This window comes from Pimephales promelas, chromosome 16, assembly GCF_988280905.1.
Source record: "Pimephales promelas chromosome 16, fPimPro1.hap1.1, whole genome shotgun sequence".
Taxonomy (NCBI): Eukaryota; Metazoa; Chordata; class Actinopteri; order Cypriniformes; family Leuciscidae; genus Pimephales; species Pimephales promelas.
The window spans coordinates 18,063,174-18,089,998 of NC_142784.1; the positions used below are offsets into that span (position 1 = coordinate 18,063,174).

Here is a 26,825-nt window from a genome sequence, read left to right on the forward strand (position 1 = left end):
GTGTGCAAGGTTTCTATGCGTGACGAATTTTTAGGCTGACGAACACGAAAATATGCATACGAATATTTCGTACTCAGTGTGAAATGGCCTTTAAAGGGTTAATTCACCCAAAATGGAAATTCTTTCATTAATTACTCACCCTCATGTCGTTCCAAACATGTAAGAATTTCTTTCATCTTCACAACACAAATGAAGAAATTTTTAATGAAATCTGAGAGCTTCCTATGCAATTGACAGTCTATGCAACTACCACTTTCAAGCCTCAGAAAGGTATAAAGCAGTGATCTCAAACTCATTTCCTGTAGGGCAGTGGCCTCAAACTCGCGGCTGAAATTTGTCTCCTACTTGATATTAAAGTTTAATGTTAGTGCGGCCCATCGTTGCGTGTGCCACGTTTTTTTTTTTTATCACTTATGGGCTACCATAGATAGTCTCGTGACAGCTTACGGTGGGTTTGTTGTCAATAGTTGTCATAGAGCTGGTAAGTCCCGCCCATCCGTAAAACTGCAAGTGGACCTCTAGGTTGAAAAAGCGTCAATGCAAGTGAATGAGAGAAAATAATTATTTTCTGATCCCGTTTGAATTGTGGCATGAATGTGACATATGTTGTCTGTGAATTTTTTATATAATTTCTCATGTAATGAGTTTGACAGTATATTGTATGATTCTTTGGCTAGCAGTTGTGGAATAAACATAACGAGAAAGACTACACGTCGCATATGTGACGTCGCCACATAACACATTTTCCCTCCACAAATCACGGTTTTCACCACGCTCAACTAGTTTGTCCTCTCCCTGAAAGAAGGTGGTGAAGTGCACCAAAGACACAGGCATGTTTAGCGCGATCCGTGTGCTAGTGGGGGTGATGTATATCAAACACGTCGAAAGAGTTGTAGTCCACAAAGTGCTCTCACACAAAGTCTAACCGTATGAAAATTCTACCCTCTAAATTAGACACCCACCGCTCCAGTGTCAGAGCCAGCGAGCGCCGGATCGTGGCAGGCGTCTGCCTCTTCGCAGGTACCGCCTGTTTCGTTCGGCGCTCCAGAGGATGATCCGATGTCGGTCGCAGCATCACAAGGCGGGCTTGATTCCTCGGGAAGTGAGGATGCGACTGCGTTGCCTCCCTCGGGAGCGTCAGCGTCGCCGTGTCTGATCCCGAGATGACGGCCATGCTATCTCGGGCCACCGTGAGCATCGGGTGGGAGTGGAACTCCGCCCTGTCCCGATCTCTCGCGGTTGGATAATTGGTTTTTAGGTAAGGCTGACGCCTCACGGCCACAGCCAACCCCAATTTCCTTTTTCCCCGAGTTGCAACTGACATGCACTTGGAGGGCCCCTTCGTCCTCCTGAGAGCGTGCCTCAGTTTCCCCGCCTTTTCTCCCCTCGGCGGCCGGTTGCCCGTGGGTACGCTGGGACTCCCCCATTGGAGCGCTCTGTTATGATGCTACTGTGTCCGCAGAGCGCGTCCTCCCGCGGTGCTCCCCAGGCGCCCACCCAAAGCCTGTAGGTTCTCGTCGTCTATGGCAGCGTGATCCTATAGAGCGGCGGGACAGGCAGCCTCCGCCCTGCATGTGATGAGCACCTGCTAAGCTGCTCAGGGATATGCACGAGGGGGGGACGGACCAAGCGAGCTGCGAGCTGCCGCCGACCTCGCTCTCAAACGGGCGACGGAAGTGGCCACTCGCTCCCTTGGTCAGGTGATGGCCACCACTGTGGTCCAGGAGCGTCATCTATGACTCAACCTGGCAAAAAAGCGCGGGATGCCGAATGGATTCGTCTGCTCGATGCCCCCCTCTCCCAGGTTGTCCTTTTCGGCGGTGCAGTCCAGGACTTCGCACAGCAGTTTCCGACCGCCCAGGAGCAGACGGAGGCGGTTATACACTTCTGCCCCGATGGCCAGCTGCTGCCTCCAACCAGCCGTCGGTTCAGACGCCTCCGCCTGCTCGCCACCGAGGACGCCCCCCTGCGGCTCCCTTCCCTCCCACGCGGCCCCAGCAGCAGCCTTCAGCCGGTTCGCGTCGCATAGGAGGCCGCAGGTGAGCGTCACAGCCCCCTCAGGCCGCGTGCCCCGCTAACGCCAGGCGAAGCGGCATTCCTGAGGCGGGCTGCTCAGTGATATTGTCACGGTTTTTCACAGGAGGTGGTAGCAGGGCCCCTCTTTCCCCCGGCCCTTTCAGAATCTTTCGTTCTCAGCTCCCCGCTGCTCACCCACGAGTGGGCAGCGCCCTGAGTTGGTTGAGAAAGACTTGACACTATCACTGAGCACACTTACGGGAATGAGCGTGCTCGACGTCCAGTGCGTCGCCCCGCTCATTCCTCTCTGTCTCTGAGGGTGCGGAAGGGAGCATGTGTCGTCCCTCAACTACACCACTCCCTTCCCCCTCTATCGCCAGACCCCCGGCAGAACAGACCCCCGTGGAACGCTGGTCCTTCCCTGGTCCCTTCTGTCGGGGAACGGGCTCGACTGTGCATCCGCACGGAGTAATTCCCGTGGGCATGCTGGTCTCCCCGCCTCGCTGCCCCTCCGGGGGGACGTCTGTGGTTCACATGACCTCGCTGGATCAGCTCCTAGGAGCTTGGTTAGAGCTCCCCGGCCTATCCCGCCAGGTCATCAGAGCGTTCAGACGCGGCTACGCAAATCAGTTCGCACAGTCTCCTCCCCGTTTCAGGGGAGTTCGCTCTCTATGGTCGGCGGCAATGCCCCGGTCATGAGAGCGGAAATTGCAACCCTGCTGGCAAAGGGTGCAATCGAGACGGTCCCTCCAGCCAAGATGAGGTCAGGGTTTTACAGCCCCTACTTCATTGTCCCCAAGAAGACCGGTGGGTTACGCCCGATCCTGAATCTGCGCGTCTTGAGCCGTACTCTCTTCGAGTGCCGTTCAAGACGCTCACAGCCAAACGCATTTTCGAAAGCGTCCGGTCTCAGGATTGGTTTGCAGCGATAGACCTGAAGGACGCGTACTTTCATGTCTCCATGTCGCCTCGACACAGACCGTTTCTTCGGTTTGCTTTCGAAGGCCAGGCATATCATTACATGGTTCTCCCATTCGGGTTAGCTTTGTCACCTCGCGTCTTTAAGAAGATCGTCGAGGCAGCCCTTGTTCCCCTTCGCGAACACGGGGTTCGCATCCTGTACTATCTCGACGATTGGCTGATCCACTCTCGAGAACAGGTTTGCGAACACAGAGACCTGGTGCTCCGGCACCTAGCCCGTCTGGGCCTTCGGGTCAACCGGCAGAAGAGCAAATTTTCCCCCGTGCAGAGGATCTCTTTTCTCGGTATGGAGAACGAGCTCACGAACGAGCGCGCGCACTCACTGCTGACTTGTCTTTGACAGTTCGAGGGCAAGAGTGCGGTTCCACTGAAACTTTTTCAGAGGCTCCTGGGGCATATGGCATCCGCAGCCGCGACGACGCCTCTCGGATTGCTTCATGTGAGACCGCTTCAGCTGTGGCTTGGCGATCGAGTCCCGAGGTGGGCATGGCATCGCGGCTCGCTCCGAGTTCCAGTGACTCCAGCGTGCCGCCAGACCTTCTTCCCGTGGTCGAACCTCAGCTTTTTACGGGTCGGAGTCCCTCTGCTGTGAGTTTCCAGGCATGTAGGTGTCTCCACGGATGCTCTACCACGGGTCGGGGTGCCATGTGCAATGGGCATGCAGCCGCGGGTTCCTGGACAGGACCCCAGCGCCTCATGCACATCAATTGCCTCGAGCTGTTGGCAGTACGCCTGGCCCTGCACCGCTTTCGAGCACTGCTCAGGGGTCAACACATACTTGTCCGTTCAGACAATACCGCTACGGTAGCGTATATCAACCACCAGGGTGGTCTACGCTCACGTCGGTTGTCGCAGCTCGCTCGCCACCTCCTGTTATGGAGTCAGAAGCACCTGAGGTCCCTTCTTGCAGTGTACATTCCAGGAGACCGGAACCTGGCGGCCGACGAGCTGTCACGGGTCCGCCCTATCTCCGGCAAATGGCGACTCCATCCCCAGACAGTCCAGCTGATTTGGGACCAGTTCGGGGAGGCACAGATAGACCTGTTCGCCTCTCGGGACTCATCCCACTGCGCCCAGTTTATTCCCTGTCCGAGGGCACGCTCGGGACAGACGCACTGGCGCAGAGCTGGCCGCGGGGCCCCTGCAAGTATGCGTTTTCCCCAATGAGCCTTCTTGCACGGGTGTTGTGCAAGATCAAGGAGGACGAGGAGCAGGTCTTGTTGGTAGCCCCTTACTGGCCCACCAAGACGTGGTTCTCCGAACTGATGCTCCTCGCGACAGCACCTCCTTGGCCTTTCCTCTGAGGATACTCTCAGAGACGGGGCATCCTTTGGCACCCTCGTCCCGAGCTCTGGAGCCTACACCTGTGGCTCCTGGACGGGATGAGGCAGGTTTGAGTTCGCTTCCACCTGCGGTGACAGCAACCATCACTTCCGCTAGAGCGTCGTCCACGAGACACCTCTAGGCGTCGAAGTGGAACCTCTTCGTCAACTGGTGCTCTTCCCGCTGAGAAGACCCCCGGAGATGTTCGATCGGTGTCGTGCTTTCCTTCCTGCAAGAGGGGTTGGAGCGTAGGCTGTCGCCCTCCACCCTTAAGGTTTACGTCGCGGCCATTGCCGCGTCTCATGATGCAGTGAAAGGTAAGTCTATGGGGAAGCATGACCTGGTCATCAGGTTCCTGAGGGGAGCAAGGAGGCTAAATCCGCCTCGCCATCCCCTCGTGCCCTCTTGGGACCTCTCAGTAGATCTAAGTGCTCTGCAGAGGCCTCCCCTGGAGCCTTTGCAATCGGTAGAGTTTAAGTCCTGTCATATGTAGACAGCACTCCTGGTTGCATTGGCCTCCGTCAAGAGGGTAAGGGACCTGCACGCATTCTCCGTTGACGAAGTGTGCCTGGAGTTCAGGCCGAGTTACTCTCACGTGTTCTTGAGACCCCGGCCTGGACATGTGCCCAAGGTTCCTACCACTCCCTTCAGGGACCAGGTGGTGAACCTGCAAATGCTGCCCCTGGAGGAGGCAGACCCAGCCTTGGCACTGCTCTGTCCGGTACGTTGTCAACCTACGTTGACAGAATGCGGTGTTTCAGGACCTCAGACCAGCTCTTTGTCTGTTATGGGGGGAGCCAGAAAGGGAAGGGCTCTCTCAAAGCAACGGCTGTCTCGTGGACGCCATTGCTTTGGCTTACCAACAGCAAGGTCGACCGTGCCCCCTTGGTGTGACGGCCCACTCCACTCGGAGTGTGGCTTCCTCTTGGGCTTTAGCGCATGGCGCCTCGCTAACAGACATCTGCAGAGCTGCAGGCTGGGCGACACCTAACACCTTCGCAAGATTCTATAATCTGCGAATAGAGCCGGTGTCCTCTCGCGCATACTCGCTCCTGCCAGTACTGGACCCGCTTAGGTGTCTTCGCTTGCTCGCCATTCCACTCCTCGGACTGGATAAGTGCGATATTCCTCAGTTGAGTCTTCCGTTGAAGCCCTGAGTCCTCCAGCACTCATGATGCGGGCACCACTGCGCTTGCTCTGGTGCCGGCTAGGTGCCGCCATGTGCACGGTTCCCTCCGGTAACTGTCACATGTGTATTATCCACTGTAAGCCTCTCTGAGCATGTGTCTTCCCTTGGCAAGCCATCTGCCACACCTGGAGCTAAGTTTCTAGCCACCCTTAGGTTGGTGCTTCAGTGATCTCCATATGTAGTCCCTAACTCGGCCATATGTGTATTCTTAAGTCCACCCTACGGTAGGCATTTGGTTGCATGTCCCTCCCGGGATATGCTTCCCAGTGTACCTTGGTATTCCTGTGTTAAAGTAGGATCTCCTGGTTATAAGGTAAGTTCAGGAGTTCAGACTTTCGCAGGGCACTGGAAGACAGCTATGATGATGGCGTGATGGCATAGACCCCCATTCTCCGTCACTCCTGACGTAACTCGGAGTGACTACGAAAGGGAACGTCTCGATTACGGATGTAACCCTCGTTCCCTGAGTAGGGAACGGAGACATTACGTCTCCTTGCCACTTCTGCTGTACCGCTGGGTAGACGCCGAGTTCAGTCTTGGCTCCTCAGCGAAGACATACTGCGGTTGCGTTCACTTCCTCCTTTTATACCCACGGGATGGGGCGGAGTTACGCTATGCAAATTCCGCAGCCCCAAGGCATTTTCATGCCATTGGCTCGTTATTAAATACTCGAAGAGGATTGGCTTTCTATGCGAAACCTCCATTCTCCGTCACTCCTGACGTAACGTCTCCGTTCCCTACTCAGGGAACGAGGGTTACATCGGTAACCGAGACATTTTATCTCATTCTCAGGAGACCACTTTTCTGGGTGTTGTTTGGGATTCGATCTCCCGCATCGTTTCGATTCTTCAGCCTTGAAACAAGTAAAGCTAGGCCAGCTGCTCACTGTAAGCTACTCACAGTTTCAGAAACTGTTGGGTTTGATGGCTGCAGCGTCCAACGTTATACCTTGGCATGTTCTACATGAGATTGCTGCGGTGGTGGGTCAGGACCAATGAATTCTCTCCAAGGGGAAATCCACTCCACACGATCAAAGTCACGCAGCGCTGCCTCGGTTCCTGTCCAAAGGTCCTGTGCTGGGGGCTGTTTGTCATCACGTAATGCTAAGTGGTTGGGGGAGGGGTGGTGGGTTTCATGAGTGGTGGTCCAGCCCAATGTCTGTGGCAGGACCATCATCTATCATGGCATATAAATTGTCTAGAGATTTTGGTGGTTTTTCAGGCTTTGAAACACTTCCTAGCAGACCTGAGAGGTCATCATGTGTTAGTTCAGTCAGACAACACGTCGTTGGTCTCTTATATAAATCATTAGGGGGTTTGCGGTCAGGGGGTTAAAGGTGAATGTGGCGGCACTAGCTGCTTACCACATCCCTTTCAGTGGAGTTTCTTTTGGGAGACACCCGCTTTTAACTCGTTTCCTTCGTGGCACTTTGAGGCTGATGCCAGCAGTTTGTACGAGGGTGCTGACCTGGGATCGGGTCGTCGTATTAGAAGGTCTTTCCCTAGCTCCTTTTGGACCTATTGAAGAAGCTCCTGAGAAGTTTCTCACTCTGAAATCCATTTTCCTTCTTGCTATCTCCTCAGTCAAGGGAATCGAAGATTTACAGGCTCTTTCGGTTGCACCCTCGTTTCTGGAATTTTCGCCTGGTATGGTTAACCTGTTACCAAAACTTGGTTTGGTCATGCCATGGATTTCCACATACACTCACCTAGGGTAACATTATATTAAAACAGAGAAAGACTCACCGTGTTTTCCGCGACAAACGGAAATTCCCTTTTTTGTCCAAGTACACTTGAATTAGTGCCAAATATTACTTGTTGTGCCCTATGCTCAACTTAAAACTGGACACTTGTCTGTTACTGCCTTAATATATTTGGGAAAATAATTTCAAAGTAAATCAGAATAAAATCAAATGTAACAATTTATTATGTCAGGTAAATGTATCTTGCCAATTTTATAATCAATTCAAAGATAATCAATACAAAAACATTAAATGCTCAGAGATACAGAGTAAAAGATGCATACTAGGCATTAGAAAAAAATACATAATGCTGAGCGTCTGAGGACATTCAGAATAGTCTGAGTGGCTGATCTGGCTACCAAATCGTGCTGAGCCTCTTAAAACATTTATTTATGTACTCAAGCCAAGACAGAAACCTAAACGTGTTAACAATGGGAATTTGCATTAATCACAGTCTCCAGAGTTTACACCTTTTGAGGACATTTTCATGAAAGACCCAGCCTCCTCTATAGCAAGATATCTCTAAACTCTTAAAAAAAGAAAGAAAAAAAGAAAAGAACGTTATTTCATGTTTTTTGTTGTTTTTGTTGTTTTTGTTGTTTTTATTTCTGTGGAGACAACCATTGTACCAGTCACAGTGAGACAATTCAAATTGTACCAAACATGTATAGTGCTGTATGATAATTATTCACATTAAACCATATATTTTGGGTTAATTTCAGGTGATCATGAGAGAGAGAAGGGATGATATCTAAGAAAGAAATCTAAATTAATACAATATTGAGGTGATTGACTCAGCGTGATTGTGTCTTAGATGGGGGTGCTAGTTTCACAAGAGAGAGTTCCAAAGTTAATTTCCAGAAACCTCCTTTGTCTTCTCTGTGAATAGTCATTCCTCAACCAGATGGCCCGGCATTGTCTAATCTCTATTATCTTACAGTATATACAGAATATTGAAACTGCGGTACACACCTGCCTCTTCTGTTTTTACTACCTTTTATCTCTGTCGTGTTTTTGCAGTTGTTCATTTTATTCATTACTGTTGTTAAAACATCATCTTTATCAAACATCCTCTTTGGGATCCCTGTTATTCCTGACAAAAATAATACATTAGCAATAAAACAATTCTAATTTCTCGCTAAAATATTTGCCTTTTCAATTAGTTTTTTCTTGGGGTCAGTAACTAAGAACAAACACAGCACACACATTTGAAATCAGATGGATTAAATCATAAAATAAACAACATTTCACTGCTGTTAACCAACACAGATGCCTAATGTTTCCAATATGCATGCTAAGAGTCTTGCAGACTGAATTTGTTTTCCACATTCCAATTTAATTCACAATGATTGATGAACAAAGAGAAAATAATTGCAGTCATTTTGAAACATTCCCTCTAATTGGTGCAGATCTGTTGCTAAGCATTTTTCGGATTAATTCTTTGATTTTAGCTGTGTTTAAAACATAAATAATGGGATTGAGCATTGGTGGAAGAGCAAATGAAAGAGATCCGCTGATGATCCTGGCATTAGTTGTAGGTGCAGCAATCAAAATGCATATTATGGGAAGAAAGAATGATCCAACTACCAAAAGGTGAGAAACACAGGTCTTCAGTGCTTTTAAACGTCCTTCCCAAGTTGTTATTTTACATAAAGCAAGAAAAATGCCCAAATATGACAGGATAATAATGAAAGGTGGTGCTATAATGAATAAAGCTTGAATGAGAATTGCTAATAATCTATTAATTCTATTGTCATTGCATGGCAGCCTCACCATTGTTCCATAGTCACAATACCAACTCTCTACTACGTTGGAATTACAGAATGAAAGTCTGGTCATCAAAGATGTTGACAGTGTTACAATACAGGTGTTAAATGCCCATATCACTGAAAACACTATAGACATTAACTTATTATTCACTATGGCATGATATCTTAGTGGAAAACAAATTGCAATGAAACGATCAAATGCCAGAACAACAAGAGTGTAAGTCTGCACAGTAATAAAGAAATTCACAAAAAACATGTTTGCCAAACAAGCATTGTATGAAATGTACTGTGAGTCAAAAAAAAAGATCTTCATCATGCAAGGAATCAGTGCATTAGTTTCACCAATATCAGCCAAGGCTAAGTTAAACACACCGATGTACATTGGACAATGCAGGCTCCGTTCAAAAGCTATAATGAGAAGGACTATCGAGTTCCCAATTATAGTAATAAAATATATGATAAATAAGAATATATAGTAATACGTGTCGTACGGTGTACCTGTAAGCCCAGTGATGAAAAAGTATTCAGGATGAACAATCGAGATATTCTGAGATAAACTCATGGCAGCTTTGCATTTGTTGTTTTGCAAAATAGAAATTACTATAAAGAATAAACCAAATAGAAATTACTATAAAGAATAAACCAAATATGGACTTCACTAAATTGTCATCTCATACATTTAACATCTATTTTCAAATGTTGAAAATATACCTTTATGCAAACTTGCTGCATAATATTTGAATCACAGACTTGACTAATTAATCTAAAGAACCAGAGCAAACAATGACAGTGTCTGAATGATTGCAAGCTGAATTAAATAGTCTGTTTTAAATGCCCATCCTTATTCTCTCATGTGGCAAACATCATTGGACATGTGCGTCATTGAATCCAAATATATCTATTGATTCATCTCTTGAGAGCTTTCAGACAGCAAAATGATGTAACTTGTATACATGTTCTGGCCACTGCTTTAGTTTTGATAAACATTTTCTTCACTGGCTACACAATTCCCCTTTGTGAAGTTCTCAATAGTGCACATTATATTACTGTAATGCAAGGGTATATTTAAATCTACATAACAGCAACTGCAGTACAACTTATGTCCTATGTGTTAGCCTTAACAGTAAGTAGTGGAAATGGTTGAGATCTTTTCGGGGAGGTCTATTCAAATATACCTCTATAATACATAACAATTATAATGTACAACCACCTGCATAATGTGCAATGCTTACATTTCTTGTCTGCTCTAAATGCGTATTTTTTTTTTTTTTTTCAAACTGCGGTTCCTGGTTCACCACTAGTGGACTGCAAAAGTTGCTTTGGAAAAATATTTATTGTGAAACGCTCTATACAAATAGTACAATGACAACATAAAATGCAAATGATTTCATTCATATTGTATGTATAATATAAGTTAACTGCTATATTATATATTAATATAATATATAATATCACTTTTCCCCCTCAAATGGTATAAATGAGTTTTAAAATACATAGTTGCCTTTATTTTAGGAAGTGAGTCCTTTGCTAGTGTTAAGGCAGCATGGTACTGTAAGCACGAGGAGACGAGGAATAACAGGAAACAGGATCTTTAATAAACAAAACTCAGGAACCACAATATGACACTATACATAAACGAGAGTGGACCAGGGGCCCGTTTTAATAAGGAGGTTCAACCAACTCTGAGTTAAAGCTTGAACTCAGAGTTGACTTACCCTGAGATGGGAAACTCTGAGTTTTCGGTTACAGAACAGCTGAAATGAGTTAGTTCAATCAACTCTGAGTTGACCGACTCTGAGTTAAGCGCTTGCACCACAACTATAAAAAGCCATTATCAATGGAGCACAGATATTATGAGTCACCATGGCAACAGCGCCAGACAAAAAGAGGTGTTTATTAATTACCAAGTAATCTAAATATTGTAATTTAATTAAAGGGATTACTCTTAATTCTTCTGTAATTTAAAATAAAATATGCTTTAAATAGGCTACTACATAAACCAATTAAGTATAAAACAATAGTGGATTTAACATACATTTTTAAAAGGTATATTTTTTATGTAACCTTCTCCCTCTACACACTTTGATCAATTCAAGAATAATTCATGCAATTGTATATTGTGAATTTGAAAGAATTAAAAGTGCAGTTTCTTGTCTCTCCTCTTTGTATTAATCAAGTGGTTGAGGTTGAGATTTAGCAATTAGTAATATGTAGACCAATACTTTCTAGAGATAGTAGCCTGATTATTACATTAATCTAACTTCACCGTTGAAAATGTCAGTTAATAATTCATAACTATTTTAGAGTAACTTACTGTTATAATATAGTAAACTTACTGTTATTCAACCTAAAGTAGGCTACTATTACTTTGAAAATTTTTTACCTAAGTTAAAGTAAAAATACCAGTCTAAAAATCCACTCAAGTAAAAAGTAGTTAATTTAAAACGTGAGTAAAAGTTGCTGAGTAACTTGTGGGGGTGGGGTGGGGGACTCCCCCATGTGGGGAGAGTTGAGAAACATCTCAGAAAATATCACGGTTTATGGTATTAAACAATTATTAAATATATAAACTGCATTCTTAAATTACGGTTATTATTATCATCAGTTAAAATGACAGTTAAATAAATTAAACATCTGTTGATGAAATAAAAATAATTAAAGCCAACATATTATTTTTTTAGTGTTCCACTAGGATCAGACAAATTTCACCTTTTTCAACCATTATGTTTTTTTTGTTTAGTTTTTTTTTTTGTTGTTGTTTTTTACAATTGCTAGCCTAGGACACATTTCAAAACTCTTCACACAGTGAGTGCACCATCAGTCTTTGTGAACTAAACTGTGGATCACTTATCATTGTTTTGGCTAACACTATGCATTCAATGACCATATCTTTCACCACTAAAACTCCATATACATCCAGGCCAATTTGAACATTTACATACTCTTTTCGAAACTGTTAAACTAACAGTAAGGTAACTTAATACAAAATTGAACAAGACACCAATTTACTACATTTCTACGGTAATACAATTTTTACAATCAGTTGCATTATCTATTCGAAATGGGAACACTTAGTAATGTATTGTAGTTGTTAAATGTTCCATAAGGGCCGTTATTCAATTCCTGTCATAATTTTGAATGACCACACAATGTACAAAAATAATGTATTGACTTTTTTAGTGTAATGCAATGAATTTGTAAGTAAACTTTATTTAAGAAAATAAATAACACATGATGTTAGATTAAGTCATGTACAAACACAAATCTTTGCTTTTGCTTCAAAATATAGTTTCAAGTTCATCTTTACAGTAAAAGATATAGCAGTTGCATTTCCTGGCTTCAAAAAGCAGAGCAATAACATGTGAGAGCTGGAATATAAGCAAAAAACAAAAGATATATTCCCTATGATATTTTTGTGGATAAACCCTGTGTTCTAACGGTTGTTCTAGTTCATGACATTCAAAGAATACTATTTTGTTTTTGTAGGTTTTTTCTAATGTATGACTGCTCTAATAATTTAAGTACACACAGTGGATACATTACCTTTTGTTGGATTAATTTGAGGATTTTTTGAAAATTGTAGCCTTTTAAGTAAGCTTTCCTTGAAATCTTTCGTCCTTAAACAGTATATTAGGGGGTTGATCATTGGTGGAAACAGACTATACATCATAACAATGACTAATCGTAAATCAGTGCTGAAGTTGATACCAATATTGCTAGCCAAATAAATAAAACACCTGGGTAGAAAATAGAGAGCTATTATGATGAGCTGAGGACTGCAGGTGGAGAAAGTCTTCATTCTTCCTTGAGCTCTTGATACACGCAGAACTACCACAATGATGGCGCAATAAGAGAAAACAATGAAGGTCAGAGGACAGAGCAACACAACCATAGCAAATACAAAGGCTGGAACACTGTACAATGCCCTGTTAGTGCATGCAAGAGATGTGATAGAAATGTGATCACAGTAACAGTGCATAATGGTGTTTTCTGCACAGTAAGGCAGAGGGTATGCCCTTATTGCCATCATTAAAGGACATGCATGTCCTATCACCCATACAATGAGACAAAGATAAAAAATGTTTGATTTTGTGAGTATATTAGGATATCTTAGAGGATTACAGATGGCTACATACCGATCAAAGGCCATTATTGCCAGGATAAAAGCATTGATTGAACCAAAATAATGCACAAAATACATTTGAATGAAGCAACCACCAAATGAAATACTAGCAGCTTGGAACCAATACCTAGTAATAATTTTTGGTAAGGTAGTAGTGCTGAATAATATATCACTTACAACCAGGTTTACGATGACATAATACATAGGTTTATGCAGGCATTTTTCTAAAGCAAAAATTATTAGAAATATCCCATTTCCCACTAATATAAACACATAGACAAAAAATAGCAGAGCAGCTACTGTGCCATAGTATTCTGTTTGAAGCCCAGGAAAACCAACAATGATAAATTCCTTGACAAAGCTGATGTTTCCGGCTGACATGACGACCTGATGGCTGGATGAAAAAAAAAAAAATAGATTAAGGTAAACACACACACACACACATAGAGGCTCAAAAGAACAAGTTAAAATATTAAATTGTATTTTATCTTTTTTTTTAAATACAGGAAATGACAGGAATTAGCACATTATTATCCAAAAAAATATTGACTAGTTTTTTAATACACTGGAAAAGCATCTGATCTAACTCTGGTATACCAAAATAATGATTTACCTCACAATATACTTCTTTCTAAAAACATTTGTCTGAATCAAAGATATTTAAGTGTAATGTTTTTCTTCCCATCAAGGCGGGACATTTTGTGGTTGGTTGATGACACTGACCGTATACCTCCCATTTCTTATAGGCTACTAACCAGTGATCTTAGGGATGCACTTACTTTACTACAGGGGATTTCGCACTGGAGGAACAACACATTCTCATCCCAAGACGTCATCTAACTGACGCTTTTGACCACACGCCAACATCCAACGTTTTACCCTTTAACGTCAGTCAGATGATGATCCTAGGGCGTCATAACTGACACTTTACCTTTAGTGACAGTTAGATGATCCGGGTAGGTTTAGGTCTGGGGTAGGGTTAGGATTAGATAGCGTCATCTAACTGACGTTAAAGGAACGCTCCACAGTTTTTTTGAAATAGGGCTTAGTCACATTCTTTCCTACATTTAGATATGTGTGCAAATGCATTTTTGTCTCAGTGCATGCATTGTTTTAGTTTGACAGGGTCGGTGCTAGCTTAGCTTAGCACAATGAATGGAATCTTTTGTTGCCAGCAAGCATGTCCTGAGTAAAACTGATTAAAAAAAATAAACAAACCCACGTAATTAATTCTTGTGGCCTGCACAATGAGTACAAATAGCAATGCAGATTAACACTAGGTGATTTCCTAGGCAGATATTGACTTGGGACTATATTAGGGGAAGCACAGGCGAAGCACTGCTACTTGGGCGCAGAGATATCACGCTACACATGAAATCCCACGACTTCCGTAAACATACCGGCTTGAGTAGTAGCTACCTGACTATTTTCCTTGTAGTACATGACTGGCAATGAACATGGCTGATTGGCAGACAGTCAAGAGCCAGAGCCATACCTATTTGAACCAGAGTTTTCAGAAGAGGAGCTGCATGCTTTAGAAATAGACCGACAGAAGGACAATGTTGCGATCGCTCAACAGCCTGAGGACGTGAGGATGATGCGTTAGATCAAGCTAAGTGTGCCCGCAGTTGTCCCACAGCTACATAGGATTTCATGGCGCTGATCCATCCTGCAGTACTCTTTTTTTTTTTTTCCCCCGGTGTGATAAGGTGAACTGGAAATAACGCCCCACGCCGAATAGACCAAATGGATATAGGTAACAATAACAGGTTGTTCATGCTAAACAGGTGGAATTTAACATGAGGATCGTAGTCTAGATACAGCTTCTCAGCATTGATCTTACAACAGAATAAATACACAGATAAACATAAGGAAGAGAGCAATAAAAGACAACTTACATTTGCACTTTTTCCTGCCTGTGCTTTGAAAATAGATGGGACGGCTGTATCTTTCAGACTTAGTACCATCTTTCTGGGCCCATATTCCATTTTTTCAAAGTAACGTTAGTTCTCTGGTGCAAAATGCTCTTCGCAAACACAAAACTGTTTTATTTTGTAGAGAGGCGTTGATGTACAGGTCAGATATCCAGAGCAGCTAGCCATTTATTTCTCAGTTCCACATTCGATGGAATTCTGTGAAACATTACATTCGTGTATGTTCTTTGCTTGTTTTCACAACCTATTGCTACACAGGTAATTACCATGTTTGCTATAACTTCTCAACATAAATACTCCTAAAGCGAAGACACTCGGTGCAGGTCACGTCGGTATGTTCTTGTTCTGTTTTTTGACGCGTTGAACGCTGGTATTTTTATTTATTTATTTATTATTTAATTTTCACAACAAAAAAGATTAAAAACAGTGTAATATGTTTCACAAAAGATGTGATGGACAATTGCCGAAAAACCCTCAAGGGGCTTAATAAGTGGCAATTTCCATAGAAACAATTATATTTAACAAATTAAAACATTTCTATATTATTATACAAAAAGTATATTTATAGAAAACAACTTACAATTGAATTTAGATCACAAACCCATACGGAAAATTCAGACAACTTAGGAGCAACAATTTTACTCTCCGTTTAAACTGCACTTTAGAAACCTCAATGAGTGATGCGGGAAGACTGTTCCATACCTTTGACCCTCTGTATAATATACTAAACTGTGTTTGAGTCGTACGAGAATAAGGAGGCCTAATAAAACAACTACTACGAGTCGGATACTGGTGAAATTCATCATTTAAAGTAAAAAGATTACAAAAGTACTGGGGAAGTAACTTTTTTATAGAGCTGTAAACGAATAGAGCAATTTGAAGTTGATTCACTTGATAAACACTAAGAATACTTGCCTGAGCAAACAGTGATTGGGAGGGATGTCTACGATTTGCACAAAATATTATTCTTAAAGCTCGCTTCTGAAGTCGAAAAATAGATTCCGGTTAGGTTGGGTGGGTGCTAGCCCAAACAACATTACAGTAATTGATATGGGTAGAACATTGAATATTACAACATAATTGCAACTTTTCTGTTATACAGAATCCGGCTTTTTTGTATCCGGGTTTTTTGACTTCCATGTTCATGGAGGTTGTGGGATTTCATGCCTTTTGCGTGATATCTATGCGCCGAAGTAGCTGTGATTCGCCTAAGCAGCAGTGCTTCGCCTGTGCTTCCCCTTAATATATTCCCAAGTCAACATCTGCCTAGGAAATCGCCTAGTGTTAATCTGCATCGCTATTTGTACTCGTTGTGAATACACAGACCACAAGAAGTAATTACGTGGGTTTGTTTATTTTTTTCAATCACTTTTACTCAGGACATGCTTGCTGGCAACAAAGGATTCCATTTATTGTGCAAAGCTAAGCTAGCACCGACCCTGTCAAACTAAAATAATGCCAGCACTTAGAAAAAATGCATTTGCACACATATCTAAATGTAGGAAAGAATGTGAATAAGCCCTATTTCAAAAAACGGTAGAGTTTTCCTTTAAAGGGTATCCTAAAATGTTGGATGTTGACGTATGGTCAAATGCATCAGTTGGCTGCAGAACCTTTTGCTAGACCGATTGGCAGATGTACTCACTTTTTGGCGTGTTCACACCATAGGAACTAGGGTTGGGTATCGAGAATCGAGTATCGATTGGAACCGAGACTAACTTTTCGTTTTTCCCGGAATCGTTCAAAAGTTAAAATTTCGATTCCTAGTTTCGATATTCAAAGTCCGCCGAGCGGAAGAAGAAACCGCTGAACAACACCAACGAAGAAGCGTCTACCGGAAGTGTTGGCATAACCGCGCGAGTCAAACATGAGTAGCTTACGTCGGCGATCCAAAGTGTGGCTTCACTTTTCTAAAAATAACTAAATCTTGGCAAAATGCAAAATTTGTGACAAAAGGAGTATTTTTACAGAAGGAGTATTTCCTTCAGAAGGGATTATTTCTTTCAGAAAGGCCATTGGTTAGCTTAACTTTTTTGTCCCTGCCTCTTAAAAGAATCGGAATCGAGAATCGTTTGGAACCGGAATCGAAACAAGGAATCGCAATCGGAATCAGAATCGTTCAAATTCAAATGATACCCAACCCTAATAGGAACTGGGAACAATTTTAGATCTAGAAACAACTTTTGGTGGAAATAAATTAGCTCTTCAGAGTAGGGTCTAAACCAGGACAATAGGAACTACCAGTGACGTAAGTGTACACTGACTGGCGAATGCATCCGAAACATTGGCACTCACCATGCTGGCCCAGAGAGGGTGGCGAAAAGGGTAGGCCCATTTGATAAAGGAGTCCAAAAAGGCAACAAACACTTTATAAACACAATAAACAACACCAGTCATAATCTCTCTCTCTCTCTCTCTCTCTCTCTCTCTCTCTCTCATTCTCTCTCTCTCTCACTCAAACACACACACACACACACACATAGCATACAGCACACACATACACACACACACAAGCGGAAATTGAATATATGCTTTGTATTTGGTTGAATTTTCAGTGACATGTCAAATTTTTTCTTCTGCAAATCAGTTTTCAATTATTAATGACAACATAAACAATAATAATATTATCATTATTAATGACACACCCCCATTTACCCGACCTGCCAAACCCCCCTTCCCCTCCCCTCATCTCACCTTGAAAAATGTCAAAATGTCAAATGTCCCTCTAGCCTGTCTTCAGGCCCTGTGAAATGGTTTTGAGGTGATTGTTTGATTTTGTCAGAAGGGTCAGGGTTTTGTTAATGTATACCCAGGTGAAAAAAAGTACACTAAAATACATTTTATTTAAGTGCACTAAGTACACTTCAATAATGTACTTAAAGTGCTCTATTTTCGCGCACTTATTTTGTACTTAATATACTAAAAGCTAAACTTTAGTACTTCTTAAGATAAACTTAAGATCAACTAAGTGTACTCAACTGTGCTATTTTGACACACACTGAAGATGAACTTAAATATATTTTTAATATACTATTTCAACCTTTAAAAAAATGTATTTTGTTACCACTTTTAGTATATCTAAAACCCATTTTAAATGCATTTTAATTAAACTAATAAATTATTTAAAATATAATAGTAATAAATTCTAAATATATTTATATACAAAACGTAACAAAATGTAAATCAATTGTACAAACGTACAGCTATTCACTTGTCTTTTTTTCAGAAAAGAGTGGGGTTAATTATTCCACTAGGATCAGACAAATTTCAGTTTTTCAACCCTTATATGTTTTTGTTTTTTTTACAATTGAATTGCTAGCCAGGACAAATTTCAAAACTCTTTACACAGTGAGTGCAACATCAGTCTTTGTGGACTAAACTGTGGATCATTTATCATTGCTTTGGCCCAAAATGCATTCAATGATAACATCTTTCAAATTACATGAATTCATTTCTCACCTATATGTAGACAAAACCACCACCAAAACTCTATATCCAGGCCAATTTGAACATTTACATACTCTTTTCAAAACTTTTAATCTAACAATAAGGTAACTTAATACAAAATTGAACAAGACACCAATTTGCTACTTTTCTACGGTAATACAATTTTATTATGAATCTAAAAAATCGCTATCAAAACAATTAGGTATGTGACACCAGAAGTTAGCCTTTCAGTTGCATTATCTATACAAAATGGGAACATTTAGGAATGTATTGTAGTTGTTAAATGTTCCATAAGGGCCGTTATTCAGTTCATGACATAATTTTGAATGACCACACAATGTACAAAAATAATGTATTGACTTTTTCAGTGTGAATACAATGAATTTGAAAGTAAACTTTATTTAAGAAAATAAAGTTGCAATAACACATGATGTTAGATTAAGTCATGTACAAACACAAATCTTTGCTTTTGCTTTAAAATATAGTTTCAAGTTTATTTTTTGACGGTAAAAGATACTGCAGTAGCATTTCCTGGCTTCAAAAATCAAAGCATTCAAATATGAGAACTGGAATATAAGCAAAAGAAAAAAGATATATTCCCCTATGATATTTTGGATAAAACCTGTGTTCTTACAGTTGCTCTAGTTCAGTATGCTGCATGACATTCAAAGAATACTATTTTGTTTTTGCAGTTTTTTTTCTAATGACTGCTGTAATAATTTAAGTACACACAGTGGATACATTAACTTTTGTTGGATTAATTTGGGTATTTTTTGAAAATTGTAGCCTTTTAAGTAAACTTTCCTTGAAATCTTTCGTCCTTAAACAGTATATGAGGGGGTTGATCATGGGTGGAAACAGACTATACATCATAACAATGACTAGTCGTAAATCAGTGCTGAAGTTGATACCAATATTGCTAGCCACATAAATAAAACACCTGGGTAGAAAATAGAGAGCTATTATGATGAGCTGAGGACTGCAGGTGGAGAAAGTCTTCATTCTTCCTTGAGCTCTTGATACACGCAGAACTACCACAATGATGGCGCAATAAGAGAAAACAATGAAGGTCAGAGGACTGAGCAACACAACCATAGCAAGTACAAAGGCTGGAACACTGTACAATGCCCTGTTAGTGCATGCAAGAGATGTGATAGAAATGTGATCACAGTAACAGTGCATAATGGTGTTTTCTGCACAGTAAGGCAGAGGGTATGCCCTTATTGCCATCATTAAAGAGCCTGCATGTCCTATCACCCATACAATGAGACAAAGATAAAAAATGTTTGATTTTGTGAGTATATTAGGGTATCTTAGAGGATTACAGATGGCTACATACCGATCAAAGGCCATTATTGCTAGGATAAAAGCATTGACTGAACCAAAATAATGCACAAAATACATTTGAATGAAGCAACCACCAAATGAAATACTACCAGCTTGGAACCAATACCTAGTAATAATTTTTGGTAAGGTGGTAGTGCTGAATAATATATCACTTACAACCAGGTTAAAGATAACATAATACATAGGTTTATGTAGGTATTTTTCTAAAGCAAAAATTACTAGAAATATCCCATTTCCCACTAATATAAACACATAGACAAAAAATAGCAGAGCAGCTACCGTGCCATAGTATTCTGTTTGAAGCCCAGGAAAACCAACAATGAAAAATTCCTTGACAAAGCTGATGTTTCCGGCTGACATGACGACCTGATGGTTGGATGAAAAAATAGATTAAGGTAAATAAATAATAATAATAAATATTATACAATAATATTTGATCACAGTTATAACAACCAGTTAAAATGTTAAATTGTTTTTTTGAAATACAGGAAATGACAGGAATTAGCACATTATTATCTTAAAGAAATATTGATTAAAGTTTTTTTAATAAATTGGAAAAGCATGATCTAACTCTGGAATACCAATAGAATCATTTACTTACAATATACTTCTTCTTTTACATTTCTCTGAGTCAAAGATATTTAAGTCTAATTTTTTTTCTTCCTATCAAGGCGGGACATTTTGTGGTTGGTTGATGACACTGACAGTATTCCTCCCATTTCTTATAGGCTACTACTACCCAGTGACCTTAGGGATGTACTTTCTTAACTATAGGGGATTTCGCACAGGAGGAATCTTTTGCTAGACCGATTGGCAGATGTACTCGCTTTTTGGCGTGTTCACACCGCAGGAACTGGGAACGATTTTAGTTATAGGAACGCTTTTTGGTGGAAATAAATTAGCTCTTCCAAGTAGGGTCTAACCCAGGACAATAGGAACTACCAGTGTCGTAAGTGTACAGTGATTGGCGAACACATGCAAAACACTGGCACCCACCATTTTTAAAACTGGTGTACACACAGATTATAGCCTATTTACTCAACAAACTAACTCTCCAACCATGGCAAACATTGATAGATGGACATTTAGAAGAATTGGAACAGCAGACCTCATTTTTACACTAAGGAGAAAATAAGACCGTTGTGTGATCTGGCTCTGGTGTTGTCATTACCCTCAAAATAAAGGTCACAATTAAATGCCCCACTTACGTCCCTTCCAAGTTCCTACTGGTAGCGAATGCAACCAGGAAAATTGAAGTAGGGGAACAATTAGTTCTTGGCTGAACCACTCTGGTGGCTAGTTCCTAGAAGGTATGGTAACCCTCGTTCTCTGAGTGGGGAATGGAGACGTCTCCTTGGATGAGTTTCCAATGAATTGGGATCACGCTAGGGAGACCAATTGCCTTTGAGTGAATTAAAACAACCCAATGAATATTGGCATGCAGGACTTGAATTCCACACCCCGCCTGCCAGTGCGGGTATAAAACATAAGCAAGCGCACACACATATGCTTTACGCTTAGGAGCCGAAAGATGTCCAGTCCTTCACGAAGGTACAGTATATAACACGCCATGGTGCTGGCCCCTTCCAGCGCCTAGCCTAACCTCCCACCAAAGCACTTTCTTAGTTTTCTTTACAGTGGGAGCTAGCTAGGAAGAATCACACTGCTGTTCCGCAAGACCCGCTCAGTGAATTTGGATAACACTGGGAAAGCTTGCCCAACCTGTAAGATGGAACACTGCGTAGCCCCTTGCCTGCCTGAAGGGAGGCACTGGAATACACGTATTTAATAGCCTGTAGGGAAGTGCAACATGCGGCAGTCCTTGAGGTGGTCCCAGCCCGGAGAATGGGAGCATACGACAGAGTGAGACTGTCAAGGGAAAGACACAGAGCTATCCCGGAGTGTAGCTGGAACGTGGAAAAAATGGATCATCATAGGGTCCGCTGAACGATTAAGGCTCAGTGCAATCAGCCTCGCCTGGTACCGGAGGGGTGATGGAGGAACTCACGAGGTTAGCCATTAGCTGTCACTGGCCATAGCAAGTATACAGGAGCAACAGGTTAAACACGTAAGCTATAAAACCTGGCAAATGTGTTAGGTGTCACCCAGCCCGCAGCTCTACAGATATCTTTCAGCGAGGCACCTTGTGCCAGCGCCCAAGATGAGGTGACACTCCTAGTGGAGAGAGCCATCAACCTAGGTGGGCAAGGCACGTCCTGGGTTTCACAAGCCCGGACAAATAGCCTCCACTAGCCAGTGTGCTAACCTCTGCTTGGAGACAGCCTTCCCCTTCTGCTGGCCTCCGTAATAGATGAAGAGCTGCTCTGAGGTACTAAAGCTTTGCTTTCTGTCCACATTACAACGTAGGGCATGTACAGGACAGAGAAAAGCTAGGGCTGGGTCTGCCTCCTCCAAGGGCAGTGCTGGCAGTTTCACTACCTTAACTACAAACGGAGTGGTAGGAACCTTGGGCACATATCCAAACCGGGGTCTCAGAACAATGTGGAAAATGCCCAGTCCGAACTCCAGGTACAATTCGTCGACTGAAAATGTATGCAGATCCCCTACCCTCTTGAAAGAGGCCAGAGCCAATAGGTGAGCTGTCTTTTCAGACAGGACATTTAGCTCCACAGTATTTAAAGGCTCAAAGGGGGCTAAGTAGCTACGAGGTGGATTTAACCTCCTAGCACCCTTGAAAAATGTGATGATCAGGTCGTGCTTCCCTAACAACTTCCCATCAATTGGCTTTATGCACAGCTGCACTACTTCCTGAACTTCAGCTCCTTGTTTCCTGTCTGCCATTATTGGCCAAATTGATTAATTCAGGTGTGCCTGACCTCAGTAGTCATGGCAACAATAATCAAACACAACTGAATTAATCAAGTTTGGCCAATAATGGCAGACAGAAAACAAGGCGCTGGCTTAAGTTCAGGAAGTAGTGCAGCCATGCATAAAGCCAATTGTATCGTGATGAGTGGCTATTGCGGCAACATACACTTTGAAGGTGGAGGTAGACAGCCTTAGCACTTCAGGCAAGTTAGGGGGCCTTCCCGGCAGGAAGAACACCAAACGACAAACAGGTTCCACTTTAACACATAGAGGTGCCTTGTAGAGGGGGCTCTAGCGGAAGTGATGGTGTCTACCACAGCCTGTGGTCGGCCATCAGAACCTCCGTGTCCCATCCAGGGAACAGACATGGAGTCTCCAGAGGTCTGGACGCAGGTGCCACAGAGTGCAAAACCAGGTCCTTCCTCAGAGGAATGGGTCAGGTAGGTGCTGTTGCAAGGAGCATGAGTTCCGGTAACCAGGTCCGGTTGGGCCATTACGGCAGAAAACACATATTTGCGAAGGCCCTGGGGCCAGCTGAGTGCCAGTGCATCCGTGTTGAGAGATCCTCCAGTCAGGGAATAGAACAACTGGCAATGGGTCTGGGAAACCATTTTCACAGAAGGGGCGGTTGTCGTGAGAGCTTGTCTGCCGCATGGTTGAGCACACTCGGGATGTAAACGGCCAGGAGCGACCTCAGATACTTATGACTCCATAGCAGGAGATGGCGGGCGAATCGCAACATACGATGGATGGTTGATGTACACTTATGGCCGCAGTGCTGTCAGAACGGACCAGTACATGCTTGAGCCCGAAGCAGCCCCTTGAGGCGGCACAAGGCTAAGCGTACTGCTTGCAACTCTAGACTGTTGATGTGCCAATGCAGTTGAGGCCCTGTCCACAGACCTGAAACTGCATGCCCGTTGTACGTAGCCCCCCATTCGATGGCAGAGGCATCCGTGGAGACCACAGCTTGCCTGGACACCTGGACTAGGGGCACTCCAGCCCATAGAAAGGCAGGTTCTAACCAAGCAATGAAGGTTTGGCAACAGTGTGGGGTGACTTTGACCTGGAACTGCGTTACTGCGGCAGGCCCCAGGAGCCTCTGAAATTGCTTAAGTGGCCTGCTGACCTGCCTCGAAAAGACCTGGCCTCTCAATGAGGCTGACTGACCGAGTCCAGCTCCATACCGAGACAAGTGATCCTCTGCATGGGGCAGAGTTTGCTCTTGTCCCAGTTGACCTGAAGTCCCAACCGGCTGAGGTGCGGAATCACCAGGTCCCTGTGATCGCACAAGAAATCTTGTGAGTAAGCTATTATCAACCAGTCGTTGAAATAGTTGAGAAAGCGAACGCCATGTTCTCTCAAGGGAACAATGGCTGCCTCCACGACTTCCATGTTTTTGGGCGACAAGGCCAAGCCGAAGGGTTGGACCTTGTACTGATCCGGAGGCATTGCTGCGGACGAAGGAGGGGTCTGGGTGTGTGGTGCAACACTTACCTGCTTCCACCAGGGGGCAAGCAGCAGGGAAGGCCCATTTTTCTCTGGGGCATTCGGCTGCTGACTGTCCCGAAGGTTGGAGGGGATTTAAGGACCGAGGATCAGGGGAGTCGGCCCAGGTTTCCACGACTCCTTGTCCGGCGACAGACGAGAGCAATGAGGCCGGAGCAGCGTCACTGGCATCTGAGCGCTGGGGCGAGGGGAATGAGAGCGCGAGGTAACGTAGTGGCACAGACTGTCATTCTGGCCCTCTTGGAGGGAAGAGACAGGGAGCGGCGAGGCAACTGAGCGTCGACCTGGGCTGCCAGTCTCAACCGTGAGGGATGCAGAGGAAGTGGAAACCGCTTTCCAAGTGGGTACCGCCAATCAGGGGGCCAGCAGCAAAACAGAATTTGAACAGCACCCTCCAAAAGAGCAGCCACCACGTCTCCCAAAGCGCCGTTACACCAACACAGAGAGGTCTCGGAGAAAACAGCAGACTCGTTGAGCGTGAACATAAATTATTAATTTTGAAGCTCACCCACTCAGAGGACACAACTGGTAGGCTCCGAAGCTAAAAGCATATGTGTGTGTGTGCGCTCATTCCGCTTTATACTTGCAGGCGGGACATAGAATGCAAGTCCTGCAGGCTAATATTCATTGGCTCGTTTTAATTCACTCGAAGGTAATTGGTCTCCCTAGCGTGATCCCAATTTGTTTGAAACTTCCTGGGTGCAGAAGAGACGTAGGAGTTCCCATACGAAAGGGAACTGTGAGGTACAACAGTCAACACATTGGTTCTGGATAACATATTTCACAACTCAGAACTTTACAACTATTTAAGTTTTTGTCTACAGAAAGTTTTGAGAAGATGATTCTTTAGCTGAACATTTAGGATGTTGTTAAATAGTACAATCCAGTGAACGCAATTATATCTCTCAGCAGTGGCGCAAAAAGTGGGTATGCGCTATATGTGGTACATAGGGCCGCAGCACCATGGGGGGTGCCAAAGCGAGTAGTGAGTTGTCGTCAAAAAAGATGGATAAAACAAAATGCTGTGGGGCTAAAAATAGAAAAAGAAAGAGGGAAAAGGAGATGGCATGTCAATTTTTTGCGACAGTAGCTATATAAATGCATGCTGAAAGCCAACAGGTAGGGTTTAAAGTGTTACATCCAGACATGTAGGCTATCTATAGCCGCTTTTCCACCACAATTACCAGAAACTATTTGTCCCAGGAACTTTCTTCATAGGAACTTTTTTTGGCCCCAGAACGCTTGCTTACTGCGTTTACACCGCGGACTAAAATACCGGTCCGGGGCGGGAAGATTATGTAGTGACGTTGAACTGCATGCGACTGCTCCTCCCAGTTTGCGTGTTTGTTTTGAGTTTTGAGTGCGTTTTGAGTTTTGTACTGAGGAGATTCAAGCTGTGCTGCTTTTGTGTGCGATTGGTTTACTAACAAGGTAATTAACAAAACAAAACGGCGGAAAAGAGACGAGCACCCAAAGAAAGCTTGTAATGCTAGATATAAAAGTATACGTTTGTTATCAGCGGACATTGACTGTGAGATGAATGGGACGAACGCACCATCTGGCAGAAAGTGGCAATAACCAATCATCATGTTCAGCACACAATTCCCACCCCGAAACTTCCCGAACTCTGAAAAACTACTACCTCACCAGCAGGGACTTACCCGGGGTGGAATTTTTACCCGGAACTTCATTTACACCCTGGTTCCTGCGGTGTAAACACACCGAGCACCACCCTAAAGTTCCTAGTTCCTGGGTAATTTTTATATTTATGTGGAGTTTGTGTTGGAGTCTGTGTTGTGCTGGAGGCAGGATGTTTTGGGCTGTTATCAGATTCCATGTCGTCAGCTGAAGTGCCGTTGGTCGCATGGTTGATTTTATAGAAACATGGTTGACTGGAAGGATAGAGAGACTCGGAAGCGCGCATGCACGTCACATCTGATGGATTTCGCAGGAAATCTCGGAGATTCCCGGAGAAATCCCGGAGACCTCACTTATAAATATGAATATTGGCCTTCAGAGGTAATGGCAAAACTCGAAAAATGGATCATTGCAATGTGTGATTACAACCACTTCAAACACAGGCAATAAAAAAAGGATTCATTTTATAAAAAAAGTTGCATATAGAACCTTTGAGACAATCTGTTCTGTTAGGGGGATTGGTGTTTAAAAGTGTAATCCCAGTATACTCAACAGACAGCAGGCCACCTGACAGTGATTCACATTTCTATCACTAATTTTAATAATTTCTCCACTGGGATTATTTAAACATCTCTAGGCCCCAAATTGATTAATCAGATAATAATTTTGCACATTTGGGGGAAGTCCACATGAATTAATAACCTAAAATTATCATTTAGATTTAAGTTAACAAAGCAGGAGTGACATTTTTTTGCATGGCTTCCCCTGCTTGCATTAGATAAAGCAGGTCATCAGTGACATCTTGCTTTCATGACAGGCCCCTGTCTGTTATGTTTTTTTCCCCTCTCTCTCTCTTCTCTTTGTTGATCATTATTAAGATGTATGCTGTGTCTCTCTGGGCCTTCACTGTATAATTGCTTGGTGACATTCAATGGAATGAATGGTAAACATCATAATAGCAACTGTTTTGTTGCTGATA

General features: G+C 43.2%; 3 protein-coding genes across 3 annotated transcripts; all 3 read right to left on the reverse strand.

Annotated features, from left to right (window-relative positions):
* Positions 1-8,627: 8,627 nt before the first annotated feature.
* Positions 8,628-9,602, reverse strand: LOC120478572 (olfactory receptor 1M1-like). Its single transcript, XM_039670511.2, has one exon. It carries the CDS (start codon positions 9,579-9,581, stop codon positions 8,628-8,630), a length of 954 nt encoding a protein of 317 aa, XP_039526445.1. The 5' UTR covers positions 9,582-9,602.
* Positions 9,603-12,536: 2,934 nt separating this feature from the next.
* Positions 12,537-13,523, reverse strand: LOC120478972 (olfactory receptor 2AT4-like). Its single transcript, XM_039671196.2, has one exon. The coding sequence runs from the start codon at positions 13,521-13,523 to the stop codon at positions 12,537-12,539; it is 987 nt and encodes a 328-aa protein (XP_039527130.2).
* A 5,720-nt stretch (positions 13,524-19,243) lies between these two features.
* On the reverse strand, positions 19,244-20,230 carry LOC120478934 (olfactory receptor 2AT4-like). Its single transcript, XM_039671133.2, has one exon. The coding sequence runs from the start codon at positions 20,228-20,230 to the stop codon at positions 19,244-19,246; it is 987 nt and encodes a 328-aa protein (XP_039527067.2).
* Positions 20,231-26,825: the final 6,595 nt, after the last annotated feature.

What these genes read in the sequence shown, in the direction of transcription:
- LOC120478572 (XM_039670511.2), bottom strand. Translation starts at nt 9,581, where the DNA reads ATGAGTTTATCTCAGAATATCTCGATTGTTCATCCTGAATACTTTTTC.
- LOC120478972 (XM_039671196.2), bottom strand. Translation starts at nt 13,523, where the DNA reads ATGTCAGCCGGAAACATCAGCTTTGTCAAGGAATTTATCATTGTTGGT.
- LOC120478934 (XM_039671133.2), bottom strand. Translation starts at nt 20,230, where the DNA reads ATGTCAGCCGGAAACATCAGCTTTGTCAAGGAATTTTTCATTGTTGGT.